The 18,069-nt window shown below is 35.3% G+C and overlaps 1 protein-coding gene across 2 annotated transcripts; it reads right to left on the bottom strand.

The window, feature by feature from the left end:
• Positions 1–4,264: 4,264 nt before the first annotated feature.
• Positions 4,265–17,742, bottom strand: LOC123523673 (uncharacterized). 2 transcript variants are annotated; one of them, XM_045301325.2, is made up of 3 exons: positions 15,219–17,742; positions 5,294–5,535; positions 4,265–4,772 (listed from the first exon to the last, which is right to left on the bottom strand). In XM_045301325.2, the coding sequence occupies exons 2-3, from the start codon at positions 5,492–5,494 to the stop codon at positions 4,458–4,460; spliced, it is 516 nt and encodes a 171-aa protein (XP_045157260.2). In that variant the 5' UTR covers positions 5,495–5,535; positions 15,219–17,742; the 3' UTR covers positions 4,265–4,457. The 2 variants fall into 2 exon arrangements, with proteins under 2 accessions (XP_045157260.2, XP_045157258.2); XM_045301323.2 differs by lacking the exon at positions 15,219–17,742 and adding an exon at positions 13,957–14,138.
• Positions 17,743–18,069: the final 327 nt, after the last annotated feature.

Below are 18,069 nucleotides of genomic sequence, written 5' to 3'. Positions count from 1 at the left end.
GCCGAAACTTACAAATGTATATCTACATTTACATTTAAATCCATTCACAAATGAATCAATTGACCAGACGCCGGCTGTCAATCAAACCAATAAATCGATAAGCGATCAACCAATCAATGCGCTTGATTCGACGCACACCTCCAGACGGTGTTAATGTAAATATTACCCTCCGACATTGCGATCTCGACACCGATAAAAATAATTGATAAATTCCTTTTGAAAATGATTATATATACAAGTAAAACTTATTAGAAATGGTAAAAAGGTGCCAGTGGGGACTTTGCAAGTCCGATAGTCGCTTCCAAGAACGCCTAGATTATTCCTTTTCCAAAACCTAAGTAAAGTTTTGAGAAGTATCTTCGCTGGATTAAGGCTTGTGGACGTCCTCACAGACAATTGGAAGTGGATAAAATCGACGGAAACTACCACATATTTGCATATACAATGGTATTAATATATCTAGCTTTCACTTAATTCACATTTGACCCGGGCGCCGTGCGATAAATTAGTCTAAATTTGGCATCGTAGGTGGCTACGAGCTTTCACTTAATTCACACTTGACCCGGGCGCCGTGCGATAAATTAGTCTAAATTTGGCATCGTAGATGGCTACGAGCTACGGTGTATGTGTTCACATTAAATACGGGCATCGTGCCATATTTTTTTTTTTTGGCAATTTCAGTGCAGTTTTCTTGCAGTCACCGCAGGCTTCCAACGGAACTCTTACGTGCTGAAGATGACCAAAATATATAACCATCTGAAAAATGTTATGCCATATAAAGGCCGCCGCACGGAAATGATGTGGCCGCGCGATGATTGCTCAATATCCGTGCGATTTCATTCGGTACTGCAGCAAGCAGGAACCTTGTGGCAGCTCTGCGAGTGCCGTGCGAAGGTCTCAGGTGTCTACAATCTCCGTACGATTTCTTTTAGGTACTTTGTCCACGGAATATCGTGGGTTGGCTGCACGATCAGCGCATGGCCTCCTAACGATGCCTGTGCGGAGATTGTGCAATGCCGCCTACGACATGTCTACGGTCTACGGGCTTTCAATTAATTCAAATATGTATAACTTTTCGCTAAACAAAGTCGTAGAGGCTGCGGAGCCCGTACGAAAATCGCACATCCATACCCCCCGCCCCCCCCCCCCCCCCTCCCTCTGCCTCCGCAGTCACACAGAAAGGAGGATACGGGCAGTCTACGGGTTCTGCAGACACATCGTAGGCCAAAGATAAACTAGGCATTGTTGGTTTATTTCTCAGCCATAGCACTTCTTATTGGGCATTTACATAACGAGAAACTGTGAAGAGAAAGTGCCAAAATGTTCAAGTAGCAAAAATATGAACTAAAAGTGCTACATTATTCGTGCCCAAACTTTTCAGTTGCCTCGATCAACAAGACATCGGTGATGTGAATTCTTTTTAGGTTGAGGGAGAAGGGCCATTTATACCTAAAATGTAAATGTATCATTATCCTTCAATGCACTTTTTCCAGTTTTGCCCACGGGGCATAAGTACTGATAGAGTACAAGTCGAGAAAATACTAAGAAAATATCAAACGGAATGATAAACAAATATTTTTATAATAATAAAAAACACGCATAAACTTGTCAGTGATTTTTTAAAGAAGCAACACAAAATTTTCAACAATAAATATCATCAGTAATTGTCGTCGTGTAGCCTTCTTCCGTCTTCTTGTGTCTTCTGAATATACATGCTTTCTCAACTAATTCGTTCCCGAATGTCGGAAAATCCCAAAACTATCAATGTAAGACTCCTAACAGTACTTTCTCGAAATTCATCTAAATGTTTTAAAGACACATAATAAGACAGAAATTTCTTGCCAATCTCTTCAGAAATATCGCGTAAAGTAGCAGCAGCAGCCATTATCGATCTAAATGTCGGAGGTTTAGTATTTTGTGGTACCACGTGACCTGTAGCGAGCCTGGCGTCTGGTCAATTAGCAATCACATTCACGAATCTGTTCGTGCCACTTAACTGTCGCCTTGCCACACGCGACAACGCGATAATTACGCGTTGTCGCCTTGCCGAAACATATATACATGCAGATTTAACACTCCTCGCGAGGTTAAGAGGGCGATAATTATTGTCTTAATTGTCGCATGTTTTTCTTAATTCTCGCGTCGTGAAATTGAAATCCAATAGACTAGTTGCAAGAATTAGTAACTCGCATGCGCATGTCGCTTGGGATAAAATTCTGACAAATGATCGGTTAATTCTTCCTGGGTACTATTATCATACACGGTGATGTAATAAGAAATTATCCTACACCGGCGCAATGCGAGGTTTTACTAATTCTTGCAACTATGTCTATTGGAATCAATTTCACGACCGAGAATTAGAAAGACATGCGACAATTAAGACATAATCATCGCACTCTTAACCTCGCGGGATGTTAAATTCATGTACATATGTTTTGGACAGAACGACAACGCGATAATTATCGCGTTGTCGCGTATTGGAGAGGCGACAATTTAAGTGGCACGAACAGGATTCCGAACATTTCAGCTAAGTTCGTGTTTCACCCACCTAGCCCGGATGATTTACACTGTTGTTGAACGAAAATTTAGACTAAGACAGGTAACACTGAAATCATGGAATCATTTGAAACGGCAACTATTAAATTAAATAACGATAGATTTTTACAGACGAGTACTGACTGGCAGACGGCCATTCAGATGCAGCAGAAAACGATCAATCTGACTAAAGTACATCTCTATTACGCTACGCATAGAATCTGAGAACGACCTATTCATAGCCTCGTTCTGACGACCCTTTCGCTAGCCAATCAGAGCTTAACTTACAAATTTAGCAAATCACCTGTAGCCTTGACTTTGATATTTACAATTCTTATGTCGGAATATGTCAGCTAGCCGTTAGCTCAGTCGGTAGCCACTTACTTAATAATCGAGGGGTTCCGAGTTCGAGCCGGAATAACTGACATTTCTTACTCTTTGACATTCTAAACAAGTCGTTATTGTAAAATAAATATAGCATACTGGAAATCCAAAATATACAGAAGACGTATGTGAATGGGTCGTTCTCAGATCTTCGTTTAGAAGATCAAGTACTTCAGTCAGATTGGAATGACGATGCACTTAGTGGTGGGGAGGAGTTGGAGACATTTTCTGATTAGTGATATAACGTTGACACCTAAATATTACTGCGGCTTAAAATAGGGTTACTACTATCTAATAAGTACAAAATCAAAGATAATATATCCGTTCATTTGTTCTCCAACCAAAGCTGAAAAAATGAGACTTCCGTTAAAGTCAATTTTGAAATTAATTCAACAATTTAGCCTAAAATAAACACTAGAAGCTACACATCCATTTTAAGTATTTATGACAAAGTTTCTGAAATTGGTAGAGTATAATGGACTGGAAATCCACAAAGTCAGGCTTGCAAATCCAACCGCAACATCAAATCTGTACTTTACTCGGATTCGAACCATTCCGTGTATTACCTAATACAGCCCCTGTATTCCTAAGAACACGTGAACAAATGTGTTTATTCTCATTTTGTTTTCGCATGATGACTTTTACACAAAGCTACTGTTCATTTATCACTTATGTGAGTTTCATTTTTCTTTTTCTTTCAGTTGTATTCCAATAACACATTAAACTCCCAACGGGCCATGGCGCCATACAATTATGAATGCTCAGCATAAAAAACAGTTTTAACTTAAGCAGCAAAGTATCTGTCGGTGTAATAAGGGAAAGTCGTAATAAGGACGAATCTAATTTAATACATCAATAATGCATGATAAAAATTTACTAAATTTTACGGGACAATGGACACTCGGTTCGTCCCTGACTATGTTTCATATGCACACGTTCACTATTTAAATGTAAATACTTCATAATCTGAATATAATAGGGTTATTACAACAGTAGCTCGATCTGGGATGCTGTATTCGGCTTGAGTGGATTTTTGCCAGATCGAATTTCACGAGGCGCGCAAGGGCCGAGTGTGATCCGACCTTACAAAATCCACGAAAGCCGAATACAAAATCCCAGATCTAGCTACTGTTATAATGACTTTTTTATTATATATCTATACCTTTTTGTTTTGTTGTTTTGTTATTGAACGAAAGCTCCGATGTTTATCGATATTAAAATTGAACTAAGTGAAGTTTTTATGAGTGCTATTTATAGAACTGTGTCAGGTCATGCATATTAATGAAAGTAGTCCGACAGCATAAAATACGGAAGGTACAATGTGGAATTTAAAAGGTACAATACGGATTTTTTTTCTGCCTGTTCATATTTAATTGTGAAATACAAGCCGATTTTTTACAGAATTTATATAGGTATATAATAAAGTATTTTATTAGTTCCTTCCGAAATTCGTCCTTGTTTAGGTGTTTTATGCAAAAGAAATATGCACATGTAAAACTTATACAGATCCTGTCTATCTGGAACAAGATTTAAAACGTTTATATTAATTCCTTGCTTCCTCTCCGTCTCGCGAGAGCTGTCAAATCACGCGTGGTTTTCATAGAAGATGTTCGAGGACGGTATATTTCATCGTCTTCTTCGGTGTCTGTACCGTCTAATGCTGTTACACTTGACGCTGACCGTACAGAATAATTATCCAACCCGAAGTCGCTCCCTTCATTGGACTGGAGACTTGTGTTTGAATCTGTCGCGGGACTTTTCCTGTACTTTCTGGATTTGTTCATGGTATTTATGGTGTGTTGGATATCACAGAATTGTCTCTTGAGTAAAATGTCATGCTGCCTAAGTAGTATCTGAAAAGAGAAACTTCCGTCTTTGAGCAAATAGTACGTACGATGTAACTGTTCGAAAAAGCATATTCAGCCACATAAACCATGTTCTTCGTAGATTGTTCACCATTTATTTGGTATGTCTTTCTGATACTCTGACTACAAGTCTAAAAGAACCTTAACATCACAACATCATGTTTTTGGATATGATAGCATTTTCTTCAAAATATCAAAAATAACTCTTCAATACCATTTATGCTGATATGATTACGACACAATTCTAAATTTTACATAACATTCTACTGCTGTAACCGCATCGATACATTTCCTAGACATTTTACATATTTTTACACCACCTTTTCTTCACCAGTATATACTGCGTAGAAATTACAGAATATCTTTTTTTCACTTAGTATTTTAAATTGTTCAAAAATGACACATTCTCCCAATTCGATACAACGTGACATAAATCTGGAGGTTTTAAATGAAGGAAATTATAATCTTCTACTATAACATTGCAAATCTGATATTGCGAGATTACTTACAAGTTCTTGTTTAACCCACATGATGGCTTGCATCATATCCCGTAGTTGGTCATCCTCAGTTTCTTCGTGTACAAACGCAGTGGACGACTTCCGTTTTGAAGCAGGTGACATTTTTTCCTTGGTGAACTTTTCATATCTCTTTGGCAGTCGCAGAGCGCCAGGTAAACTTCCATGTCGTAATGGTATTATACCATTCTCCATCTGCAAAATTTGATACGCAACAACCTGCCTTGCTACATTTCCTGTAATATACAAAAGGAAAGCCATAAAATGTAAAAATGGATCAAAGGAGGTATTATTAACATAAAATGTAAAAAAATGGGTCGAAAGACAGTATTATTAGTAACTGAGCTCCTTTCTGAACAATGCCGTAATCATGTTAGTTTAAGAGACGGAAATATAATTAAAATGTAGTTTTCTTTATTATAGCTTATAATGTCTTTTTAATAATATATCAGCTGCGTTCATTTGTCTGTTATACAGTAGGAAAAATAACATTCATGTTTTATATCATATGAAATATAAATAAATGAAATTTCGCCTGCCCTTTTTTGAAAATGTGCAACATTGCAATTCCCTGCGGTATGCACATATTTCAACAATACCAGAACGTGTGGTACTATGTGAAATGAGGGGTCATTTTGGTAAGTCATATTCGTTTCTTTATATACAGTTCATGAAATACTTTCTATTATAAGTATTAACTTATTTCTGTATTTCATAATGCAATAAGATTATTCTATGATGTTATGTGATTCAACTGTTGTATAGTGATGTCGGGTGTTGTTGTCATACCCCTTGTAAGAGATACGCGACGATTTGTCTTGACGCGATACTGTGTTCTGTGGTGAGTTGGACCGTATGGTGCATTGTTTAGTGCCAGATCAAATGCTTATATATATGTTTTAGTTCTATCTACACGTTTCTTGATCTACAATGCACACTATAGGGATGATATATATGTGGATCATATACAATGATCCTTCCTTAAATCCCGAGTGGGTTGAAGCAGGTGTTAACTAGTACCAAAATTAAACAGCGTTGTGCTGACTTATCATGAATTAGTTCAACCTATGCTTCGTATGCAAATATTTATCTATAAGATCGCTGGTAAGTGGTGTTTGTTATCTGAAAAGTTAAAACTGGAATTGGCAATTTAAGCTGCTTTTGTTAAATTACCTTGGAATAATGACAATATTTATCTTGAATAAAGCGTTATCATCTTTGTAATGGCAAACGATCTCGTATCGGCTGTAACATACACCTGTTCAACAAGGATAATCTGCTATAATTATGGTAACACCCTAGCGGCATCTCCAACTGCTTTGAGTATGCCGATTTTTTAAAGTGATAAAACTTTAAGAGTTCCGGCAGTCTTGTCTATTAAATATCAAACTTTGATCACCAGCATCTTTTGAAAATATTTAAAAAGTGCACATCAAACACATTTTTATTGTTGTTATCTAACATAACTCACTCTCAGGTACAAAATATAGATCAATTTTAAAAATAACACCCTTAAATATTTACAGATTATATCGCGCTCTTCACCTAAGCATGAGCTTTAAGAAGAAAATATGCAAGAAATTATATTTTTCAGGTTAAGGATAGGGTCCAAACAAGCCCTTTTTCATTTTTTAAAATCACTTACAAGAATTACAGGCCACTTACATGTTTTACAAATAATACAGATGACGGATAATAGTAACTAACGAAAGATAGATATAACATCAGACACTAAGGCGAAATAACCGGAAATCATTACAAATGTGTCTAGATATATTTGTGGCAAAGACAAATGCATAAATTGTATGATAAACATCTTATTCTGACATGAGTGATTTTCATTGATATGCTTTTTAAATATCTACATTTAGATAAAAAGAATTACCACGTTTTATACGTTAAAGAAACAATACTTATATAAGAATTAGTAGAGACAGTTTAGGGATGGGGTTTTTTTTTTGCAAAATTGAATCTTAAGATTATTTTTCATAAATAGACGGCCCCATAGGAACAACCACGTCCAGCGAACGTAGCACCCTCACAATGAAACCATATAGTAGTTAATGTATGTGTGTGTACATCCTGAGAGTAAACAAGAAAATACATAGAGCATGTAAAAAATATATAGACATACACGAGGACGAATAAAAATAAAGGAACGCAGTAGGGCGGTCGGTGACAAACACACCACTGGGGAGTTTAAACCACTTTATAGCATACCATACTTAAATCTATCAAGTTCCAAAGTTACAGGATGGTAAACCATAAACGAATAGCAATAAATTATGGTATTGCTTCAAAAAGAGTCGCTACTCAGCAACAGCAGACACATTTTCATGGGAAAAAATGAAAATAATATCGTAGCTTAATTAAAGCATAAAACGCAACCAAACACAACAAAAGATTTCATATAAAGGTGATTAATAATTATTTCGATTTCTTTTCTTTATTGAATCAATGCCATTATGTTAAAAAATGACCCCAAGGTTATCTAACCTGTTAATGGATGGACATATCATGCATATTAAACTTAGCACTATGACTCTAAACACAGATCCCTGTGATATTAAGAATCATTTTCTTTCTTTATAAACAACTGAGCACCAACTTTCTGACATCTAAATTCTATTTTTTTCTGAAAGTAACAAGATGATTAAGCAAAACGATAGAACAGAAAACTTTGGCAAGAAATGAATTAATTAATGTACTAGTATTCTTTTTGTTATCCATTTTCTTACACATTCAGGTCGGAAAAATGAATTCAAGTCTTATCTTAAAAAATGAAATGTAAAGCAGTTTAAAGTTTTAGAAGTATTTTGTGGAATAAATTTCACCTTTTCAGCAAACAAATGTTGGAATCTAAGCAACACTCTGTAAAATATTCACATTGTGAGTGGTCCTTCAGTGAAGAAGCACATTGGTTGAACTCAAGCTATTTCAACAATTAGCATTTAGCATTACCTAACTTTATTTCCTGTTTGAAAAATTGCCACAGGCGTTTTATAACCTTTGTGTTTACTAAAATAGATTTTCCGACAATTAGATATAAAACAAATATTTAAATCCTCACACAGATTAATTCAAAACATTTCCTTTAAGTGAACATATTTTCCTCTTAGTTCACTCGTGTGCTGTCATCTAAAAATTGGCACTCATAAACTAACAACGTATACATAGTGATTGATCAAGGGACAGATCAGCTGACGTGCAGAAACTAAGTGGAGGATCAGAGGCATGGTCTGATTTAAATGTTGATACCTTAATATTTAGGGTAAATACTCTCTAAACAAGTAAAGAAACAATGAATATATCCATTCATTCGTCCTTCAAATAAGTTGAAAACTGATACACTGAAAAAAATGAAAGAATCGGGTTAAAAACCAGTATTTTCAAGGATTAAGCCTAGAATAAACACTACCAATCCGTAAGTATATATTTTGTTTAGGATAATGTTATGCTATTGGTAAGTGTAGAATAAAATGGTCTTATCAAAAAAAGTATTTGATTTAGAAACACTTGAACAAAGTCGGTCTCAACAATAAAGAAGGAGATAAGAAGTGCCAACAATTGAGAAATGTATACTGCATAAAAGCCCGTTAGTGCGCAATCTTCCAAACATTGTTTAAATTGAAATATATTTCATCAAGTACGTGTCAAGTGTAAAATAACTGAATAACAATTCCATTCAAGCTGGAAACAAGTTTTTATTAAGGATAATTATGTTCATAAGTCCAAGAAAAAGAACTGGAAAAAATTAAGCGGGGAAAGGAAAAGAAACCTAAAACGATGATTGTAAAATTTTTAATTTTGACAAAGACACTGTATATATATTTTATGACTGGCATATGCATTTCGTGAAAAAAAATTGTATCCTATGTACTATTTCAATAACGTTATATTTGCCAAAGCAATCAAACATTGTTCGTTATATTCTTTGATGCAAAATATAAAAATACTACATGTTTCATTATAAATAAACCTTAAAACAAAAACAAACAAGAGGGCCATGATGACCTTAGATCGCTCACCTGTTTTACACAGATGTCTTGAATAATTGTGTGGACTGATACGAAAGGACAATATGAGAAATTATCAGTTTCTGACGAGATTATTTTTTTCCACTGTATATATACACCTAACTGTTCATGAACAATATAACAAAACGTGACTTTGCCGTCAAGTGGACATGCCTTCACGTGATATACCAGGACAGTTGAAACAGACTCTGTACAGAGTCGCCGAGGGGGCAGTTTTGTGAAATAAGTCATGATCGGACAGTGTAATTGAAGATTTTTCTGTTTTTAAGTCTGCAAGTCTTTTTTTTAGTATAGTTGAGGGTCAGGCAATTGATAATTCAGTTATAAACTTCAAAATCGTTCGAGTGGTTTAGTAGAGAATTTTCAATACAGCATTATAATAGAGAAAACTGGCACGGACCCAGGACTAGCATACTTTTTTCACAAATGAAACTTACAGTTTTTCAAAAATGGACATGGCTAGAGGAAATTTGGCAGCTAATGAATATTTCAGCTAATTACTTCAAAATCAGTCGAGTGGTTTCGTACGAGAAGACTTTCCTTAAAGAGAGCTTTTCTTATATCTATACAGTTAACTCTTGGCGATCCGCTTTTTTTTTAAAAAAAAAAAAAGGTATTTGAAGGTATTTTGAAATCAGGTTAGCAGTTTTTGAGAAGTTTTTTAATGATTCAATATAGCCATATAAAAGATTTTCACAAATCAAACTTTTTAACAAATCGACATTGCTAGAGGAAATTTGACAGGATGTAACCCAATGACATTTCAATGACACTCTTTTGAAATATGACCACAGATTTCTGAGGAAGAAATGTTCAAAAATTTCTCCAAATGGCCATACAAGAAAATTAGCCCCGTTTCCTGACGACCACGTTTGAATGTCACCCAAGGAATACTGTTGTGAACTTATTTCAAATCAGGCCAGCGGTTTCACAGGAGAAAATCCTTTAATGCAAATCCCTGAAAAGTTAAGTCAAAATGAACTTTATGCTTTTTTGTACTTTTAGCAAGTGTAAATGTTGAGTTCTGCTCAACCCGGGGCTAGAGGATGTGGACGGTAGCATGCATTTCCACTACCGTCCATGAACAGGCTCAATCAAACCAAGCCGGCAACATTTTCGTTTTTGTTGTGTTTAGCGACCTGTGGAGTTTCCACTTTGTCTATTTTATGATTTAGAAGATGACGAATAAACAGACATAACTTCGTGCTTAGGTGAGTTAAAATCTTAAGAAGATTTCTGTCTCTATAGTGGTTTAAGCAAAACTGCATATTTATTGCAATACATTGAAATGATTACAGTTGCATATTTACTGTACAATGATTACCATTTTTGAATTAAACGTAACATCTATCATCAATAATATAAGATATGAAATGAAATTATTACATCATGTTAAGTATCGAGAAAAAATACTTTCTGCATTATCAAAAAATTGTATCAAATCAATCTGTGCTGTGAGCAATTATAATGTAACGTAAGGCAAATAAAACGCAAACACTGTAAACCGCTTTCAGTTTCATTTAAGTAAAGTCATGTGAGAAAGTCAAGTGATTATAGAAATGTACTTTAATAAATGACAGTGTATTTAGAGCCTCCAGATTTAAAAAGGTGCAAACAAAATATTTTTAGCGTTTTGTGGCCAGTTCTTGTGACACAAGTGAGCGCCAATCCTCTCTACAAAAAGCTTGTGCCTCAACCCCCATTTTTGAGACACGTTACCTTCCATTTTTCTTTCAAATCTCTTATAGATTTAAACACAAGAACACAAGACGATGTACTTTTGAGACGTTTTCTTATCGCGTGTTACATAATTATGAAAAATATTACTTTCATAAAAACACTGCGGCGCAATTTTCCCTCCAAATGGGACCTGCCACTTTTACCCCAAAACTGAAAACATGTCAGAATGGGCCTAAGTCGCTCTCACCTGAGGAGGACCGCAGTGGCAGACCCTAAATTGGCCCTAGTGCCTCCGTTTGAAACATTTTAAAGACGACCTTAAAATGATGCAGCGGACCAAGTAAGACGAAGCTCCATGAAGCAGGTCAAAATAAGCTGTCGTCTAAAAGTTTTTTCTATTTCCTAGCGGACACTGCATTTGGCCAAGCGCCCTCATTTGAAAAACTTTGAGAGAGGACGCTACTGACCATGTTTAATGGATATTTACCAACCGGTTCATGAGATGTTGTCGTTTAGACTATTTCTAATTTTAGCTCTAACGGACGCTGTAAGTGGCCGAGTGCCCCAATTGGATCAAAAGTGGATGAGGCCCTGATTCTACAGACCAACATGGATGAAGATTCATCAAACGGGTTTTGAAAAGTTGTGTAGTGATTTCTTTTATTTTTAGATCTAGTTGTCCATTAAGGCGGCTAAGTGCCTATCCCCCCACACCTCGCCAAGTGCTCCAATTTGAAACATGAGGAAGAGGTCCTTAAAATGATGCTACAGACCAAGTTTGATGAAGATTCATCAAACGGTTCACGAGAGGGTGTCGTTAATTTGTTTGGTTATTTTTAGCTCTAGCGAACCTTAGTAGGGGTCAAGTAACCCACGGAATAATTTTGGTAGAAAGCCTTACAACGATGCTACAGGCCTAGTTTGATGTAACTCCATCAAGCGGTTCATGAGAGGAGGTCGATCTTTTCTATATTTAGCTCTAGTGGCCCCTGAAAGGCAGGCTGAACCATTTGAACAAACGTGATAGAGATCAGTTTCAGGATGGTACTAACCAAGTTTGTTATAAATCTAACGAGTACATTCCGAGGAGAAGATGTTTAAGTAAAAATGTTGAAGATGGACAACAGACGATGAGCGCCAGACCATCCACCTGCACTAATAGCTCATAGACAAAAGCTGGGCTGAGCGATTACAAAGGATCGACTACTCTACAGGACGTAGTTTTTCGAAACTTTCACTGGCTGTTAATCTAACCGTCAGTTAAGTTTGTATTAAAGCTATTAGTTTTGTAGTGAAACATTAGTATAAAATTTGATTAAACTATTCAAAATCCTCAACTCATACATTTGTTCTAAAATGTCAAAATATAACACTAAAAGTTAATCGGCTGTAAGCTTAATCACCTATCAAAATTTTGAACACCTGGATCCAGAGGCTCAGGAAGCAGTCGTCAATCGCAAGTAAATTGAGCATTGCGTTTTATGTGATTAAAAAACATTTTTAGCATGATGAGTTCCTCTTGTAAAACAAAACGTAACCTGGTCGTACTTGGTATCACATAGGTCATTACGAGAAAGATGATATGCAAACGTTTTAATCAAACAATTTCGACTCATAAACAGAAAAATAACAGGGAACATCTGTTTCAATTTTCAAGCAGCGTGTATTCATTATGTGAAGTTAACTGTAACCTGTGTAATGTTAGGAATTAGCTGCAGGATGTTACCTATAATCAAAATGATTTCTGTTACAATGATTTTTACAGACGAAGCCATCTTGACTAGTTTGATATCAGTCAATGCCGACTCTGACAATTTGTGTTCGATTTTCAGTTTCCAGTTTATACATTTTTTTTGCAATCTCGCCAGGAATACGTTTTGACAACACATAAAATGACGTCAGACGACCTTCAACTTTTTCCGGAAGTAAAGAAAATGAAATTAAACAGGCTAAACTTGAAAACGACGGTTGCATTTGCATTGGTCCATAGTCAGGGGCCACACGCAGGGGTCATCCCGTCTAAATATATGCGCGTGGACTTCTTTTTTTTTTTAATTTTCAAATGGGGAGACGATTTTCAGCACTTTCTAACGACTTGCACATACCAGGGCATATCAGCTTTTCATCTACGAAAGAATATTTGAACAGTTGAACTAACATACCTTAACTGAAGAGTGAATTAGTTATTTTTGTTCATGTATGCCATGCTTTAAGAAATAATAAGTTCCCAAACGTGGTTTATCGTAGAATAATCCGAGTTTTGAGTTCTTGTAGGCCTGAGTGATATGAGCCGTGCCATGAGAAAACCAACATAGTGGGTATGCGACCAGCAAGGATCCAGACCAGCCTGCGCATCCGCGCAGTCTGGTCAGGATCCATGCTGTTCGCTTTTAAAGCCTACTGTAATTAGAGAAACCATTAGCGAACAGCATGGATCCTGACCAGACTGCGCGGATGCGCAGGCTGGTCTGGATCCATGCTGGTCGCAAACCCACTATGTTGATTTTCTCATGGCGCGGCTCATATATTGTTTCGCATAAGAACGAAATATTCGGGTTATTCTACGATAAGTCACACTTGGGAACTTACTATTTCGATTCTAACATGACACAGTAGTATCAACAGTGTTAGAAAAAATGGTAACTACTTTTTACGACCGTCCTACGCACCTGGATCGGATGACGTCATTGCACGCGAGTAGTTTATTGCAGAATAACCCGAGAATGAGTTTGTTCTACATGTATATAGGTTATCTGCTGGTCGTGTTAGAATAATTTTTAATCTTGATTATATCGTAATCAACGTAACATATCTCCTCCAGTGATTAAACTGATCGGAGTAAAACGCAATAAACGTCGGAAATAAATATTGCAAATTTACAAAATTGTTACAGGCATTTCATAACGTGTGTCCTAACTAACAATTAAACACAAAACTTACGTTCATATTTACATTTAAATCCACTCACAAACGAATCAAATTAGAAATCACATTTCAATTGTTTGTATTTTCTCTGTATGTTTCACTCATTCGAAAACATACACCTAACCATGGTGATTATTACCGTAGCTTATTTCTTTATAATTTACACTGCTGTTAAACGAAAATTTGGACGAAGACAGGTAACACTGAAATGCTATGCATGGTATTTTTTGAAACTAAAGCAGTATCGTACATTGACAGACGGGCAGTTTTGCTAATCTGCAGGAAAGACAATGTACTTAGTGGGAGGGTGAGGGTGGGAGGCATGTGCTGATTGGTGATATTATGTTGATACCTAAAAATTACTGAGGCTTAACCTACGGTTCTATCTTAAACATAACAAATCAATGAGAATTTAACCTTTCATTTGTTCTTCAACCAATCTGAAAACTGAGAAAAACAGAAAGAGTTTGGTTAATGTCCAGTATCAAAATCAATTTCAAATATTTAGCCTGAAACAAACACTACAAGTCCATTTAAACATCTACAAAATTGTTTCTGTTATTGGTAAAGTAGAATGGACTTTTGAGAAAAGTAATCAAGCAAAGCCGCACTCGAAAACAAAGAAAGGCGAATTCAACGTTAAGCGCTAGATATTTTTAAAAGAAATCAAAGCCGCATAGAAGTTCATAAATTTTACATTCGATTATATTTTTCTTCTCAACAAATTCAAAATAACAATGCAGAAATTTCATGAAAGGCACAAACACGCATTCATGTACGAATGATCATATTCACAAGATTCTGAGACAAGGCACTTGAAAGAATAAAAGAAAAAGAATATCTGACCGACGTTTATAAAAACATTCTACCCATATCAAATCATGTAATTATTAACGTTGGCAGAGACAATGCTTATAACATGTATTATTTGAAGGTCAAATGTATTTTTATGTCGATTTTCTATCTTTCAGCTCAGTGCTAATGGAAACTGGAGAAAGAAAAAAAAATATGAAATCATCAGGCTAAAAGATTACTATTAAAACGATTGCATGAAACAATCATATACTGACCGAAAGTGTCATGCAACAGAATAATAATCGTTGTCTGGAACAGTCTACACGCTGATCAATGCAGTTTTGAAAAGTGTTTGGAATAGCCTGTTTCCGGGATTTTGCTGCGCCTGCCAGTTATAAATGATCAAACAGCGGGACATACGAAACAATTATAGTAGGAACAATTTATTATCTGAAAGTATTTTGTAATTATTGATAACTTACCTAATCTTCAATAGTTATTCCCGGTGTTGCAAGAATCGTGTTGGAGGGCAGAAAAGTCTACTCTGATCACCCTTACCGCCTAGAACTTTACCAATTACATTTTGAACGTGCCCGTTAAAGCAAGGAAATTGCAAAAAAAACAACAATTTATTGTCGTTATTCTACAAAATCAAACTAAGGTACAAGAATGATAGATTTTACGAAATCAGACCGTAAATTTAAACGTAATATAACATTTATATGATATTCATGTTCTATACCTGAGTATGTACTTTGATAATTAAATTAAAGACATATTTGACAGTTTCCTATATAGGCAAAAAATTTCCTACGGACAGAATTTCTTTAAACTTTGTGTACTGACAGAGAATTAAGTTTAAAACGGAAATATGCATTAAAAATCATAGGTACCGGTGCTTGATCTTCTTGAATTATCTGCCCTTGAAAAGAGGTTTTTCAGTATTTTCTTTCAAGGGCAGATATTTCATGACCAAGACTGGGTACCAATGATTTGATTTATTTTACATTTTTGTTTTTGATTTGATTCTCTGTCAGTAAACACAGTTTAAAGAAGAAATTCTATCCTTAAGAAAATTTCGGCCCCCTGTCAATATAGACACTGTTGCAAATGTCCTTGACTATGAACATGATAAAATGATACCTCAAAATCCTGGCCTTTCCCATGGACCGAATCTCTTTAAACTTTGTATACTGAATGCAAATGATGACTAAAACAGAAATATAAATTAAAATGCACAGTTCTCTGGCCTTAATCTTGAATTATCTGCCCTTGAAAATTGGATTTCTTAGTATTTTCTGATTTTCAAGGGCAGATAATTCAAGATCAAGCACCGCTATGACTTTTAATACATATTTCCGTTTTAAACTTGATTCTCAGTGAGTACACAAAGTTTAAAGAAATTGTATCCGTAGGAAAATGTTTGCCATATACATATAGGAAACTGTCAGATGTGTCTCTAAAACGAATCTGAAAGTATGTTTGAGTTCAGACGGTGGACCACTCTCTCTAATAACTTTATACAAGTTATAAACTAACAGACAGTAACTTCTTTGGCAAAACAATGCAGAATTTGTATGATGAACTGCTAAATCTGACATTTGTTCGTTTTTTTCCCTTTCCAATTTTTAGATTGTATATTAAAGACAACATCCAACATTAACGTGTCATATCCGAAATAACTAGACATGGTCGGGTTTTTTTTGGTTTTTTTTTTTTTTTTTTTTTTTTTTTTTTTTTTGACTATTTCAAGTATTAAACCATTAACAAATAAAGAAAAACACAGTGTTTTATATGCCAGTTTAGCAGCAAATCCGCCTCACAATTTTAAAAATTTTATATGGGGTAAACCATTAACTAGATTGCTTCAGAAAATTTTAAACGCTTACCCATATAGACGTCAGACCGCCGGGATATCATATTTTCATCTTAAAATTGAAAAATTGGATACTCCACAAGTTGCCCAACACGACAAAAAATGAAAATATTACCGGCTCGGCTTCATTAAGCCTGATCATGGGCGGTAGCTGCCTTCGCTTTGTAGCCCCGGATTGAACAGAACTCTACACTTACACATGTAGTATCAAAAACAATTTAGCGATATCCGAAGACGGGCTCAGACGGCGATGTATAATATAGGACCTTCAATGATACACATAGTGCAATTCTATGATAAGCGGCGAAGATAATGGGATTGCAACAGTGGGCAGAACAAAAAAGAGAGGATTTGAGATTATGGAGCCTGCATATCGCAGACATGGTCAAATTTTGTTATTATTTCCCGTAGCATTCAATGAGACTTCAGCTGATTGGTTAAAAATGTGTTGCCTTGAATCATGAAAATATCCTTAAAATCTTGAAATGTGATGTTCTCTGTGCATTTTGAAGAATTTTATAGCTGCCTGGCTGTATATTTAACTCTGAAATTAGCAATTTAGTGAAGTAAGTACTTCTTGGAATTTAGCATGACTTATATGCGCTTGTCTACTGTATTTTCTTCCTAAATTTTAAAAAAGGGAAATGAGAAACACTTGCCTATAAATTATGCATTTTCGTTCTTATGTTACTATATTATTTAAACGTATCAGCAATAAAAACGTAGTTAGATCTCAAATAACACATTATTACATCCAAAAGCTTTACAATCAAAATCATCGTTAAGATAAATTTAGCAATTAAACACTCAAAATCGTATTAAATCCACACAAAAAAAGAATTCTACAATCACATTTAAAACATGTTTGATTTTGTCAGTATAGTAGAAGACGTCTAACAAGTGAGAAATCTAACACTAAGGTGATAAATATTTTGTTTTTATGTTGGAGGTTCAAAACCATTCATATATAATCATCTTTCCGTTTGACGGTATCATCGATCACACCATGAGAAAAGATATTCAATCATTGTCAAATTATAAAACGTTTTGTAGTATACACAGATAAAATTAGATTATTAAAAAACTACTTTGTCAAATACTATTTCTGTTTCATAAAAGGTAAAATTAAAGATCTTAGATACCACCTACGAAGAAACAGCTTTTTTTACAATGTCACGACCTGTGAGAGGCTTTCATTGGTGGCTGCTTATACAAAGATTTTAGACTATAGAGACAATTGAGCTCACGGGAGATAACTCTTGAGGCCATTCAATGTTTTATAATTATGTTTCTTTTCTTCTTCAAACATGAACAATCGGAGATAATTAGAGCAATCTGACTAAAGTACTCGATCTTCTTAAATGTTTGATCTGATGGCACACCTTTCTATGTAATAGGATTTCTAATATTGCTATTTTTTTTTATTTCCACCAATCTTTTTTTATTTGAAACAATCA

This window comes from Mercenaria mercenaria, chromosome 3, assembly GCF_021730395.1.
Source record: "Mercenaria mercenaria strain notata chromosome 3, MADL_Memer_1, whole genome shotgun sequence".
In the NCBI taxonomy this organism is placed as follows: domain Eukaryota; kingdom Metazoa; phylum Mollusca; class Bivalvia; order Venerida; family Veneridae; genus Mercenaria; species Mercenaria mercenaria.
The sequence above is the reverse complement of the archived record's forward strand: the minus strand, read 5'-3'. Positions and strand labels throughout refer to the sequence as shown.

Bases quoted from the DNA above. Each gene is read 5' to 3' on its own strand.
- LOC123523673 (XM_045301325.2), bottom strand. From the start codon at position 5,494: ATGGAGAATGGTATAATACCATTACGACATGGAAGTTTACCTGGCGCT. The intron at 4,773-5,293 runs GTAAGTAATCTC...TTCTCTTTTCAG, and splicing joins TGTGGGTTAAACAAGAACTT to ATACTACTTAGGCAGCATGA.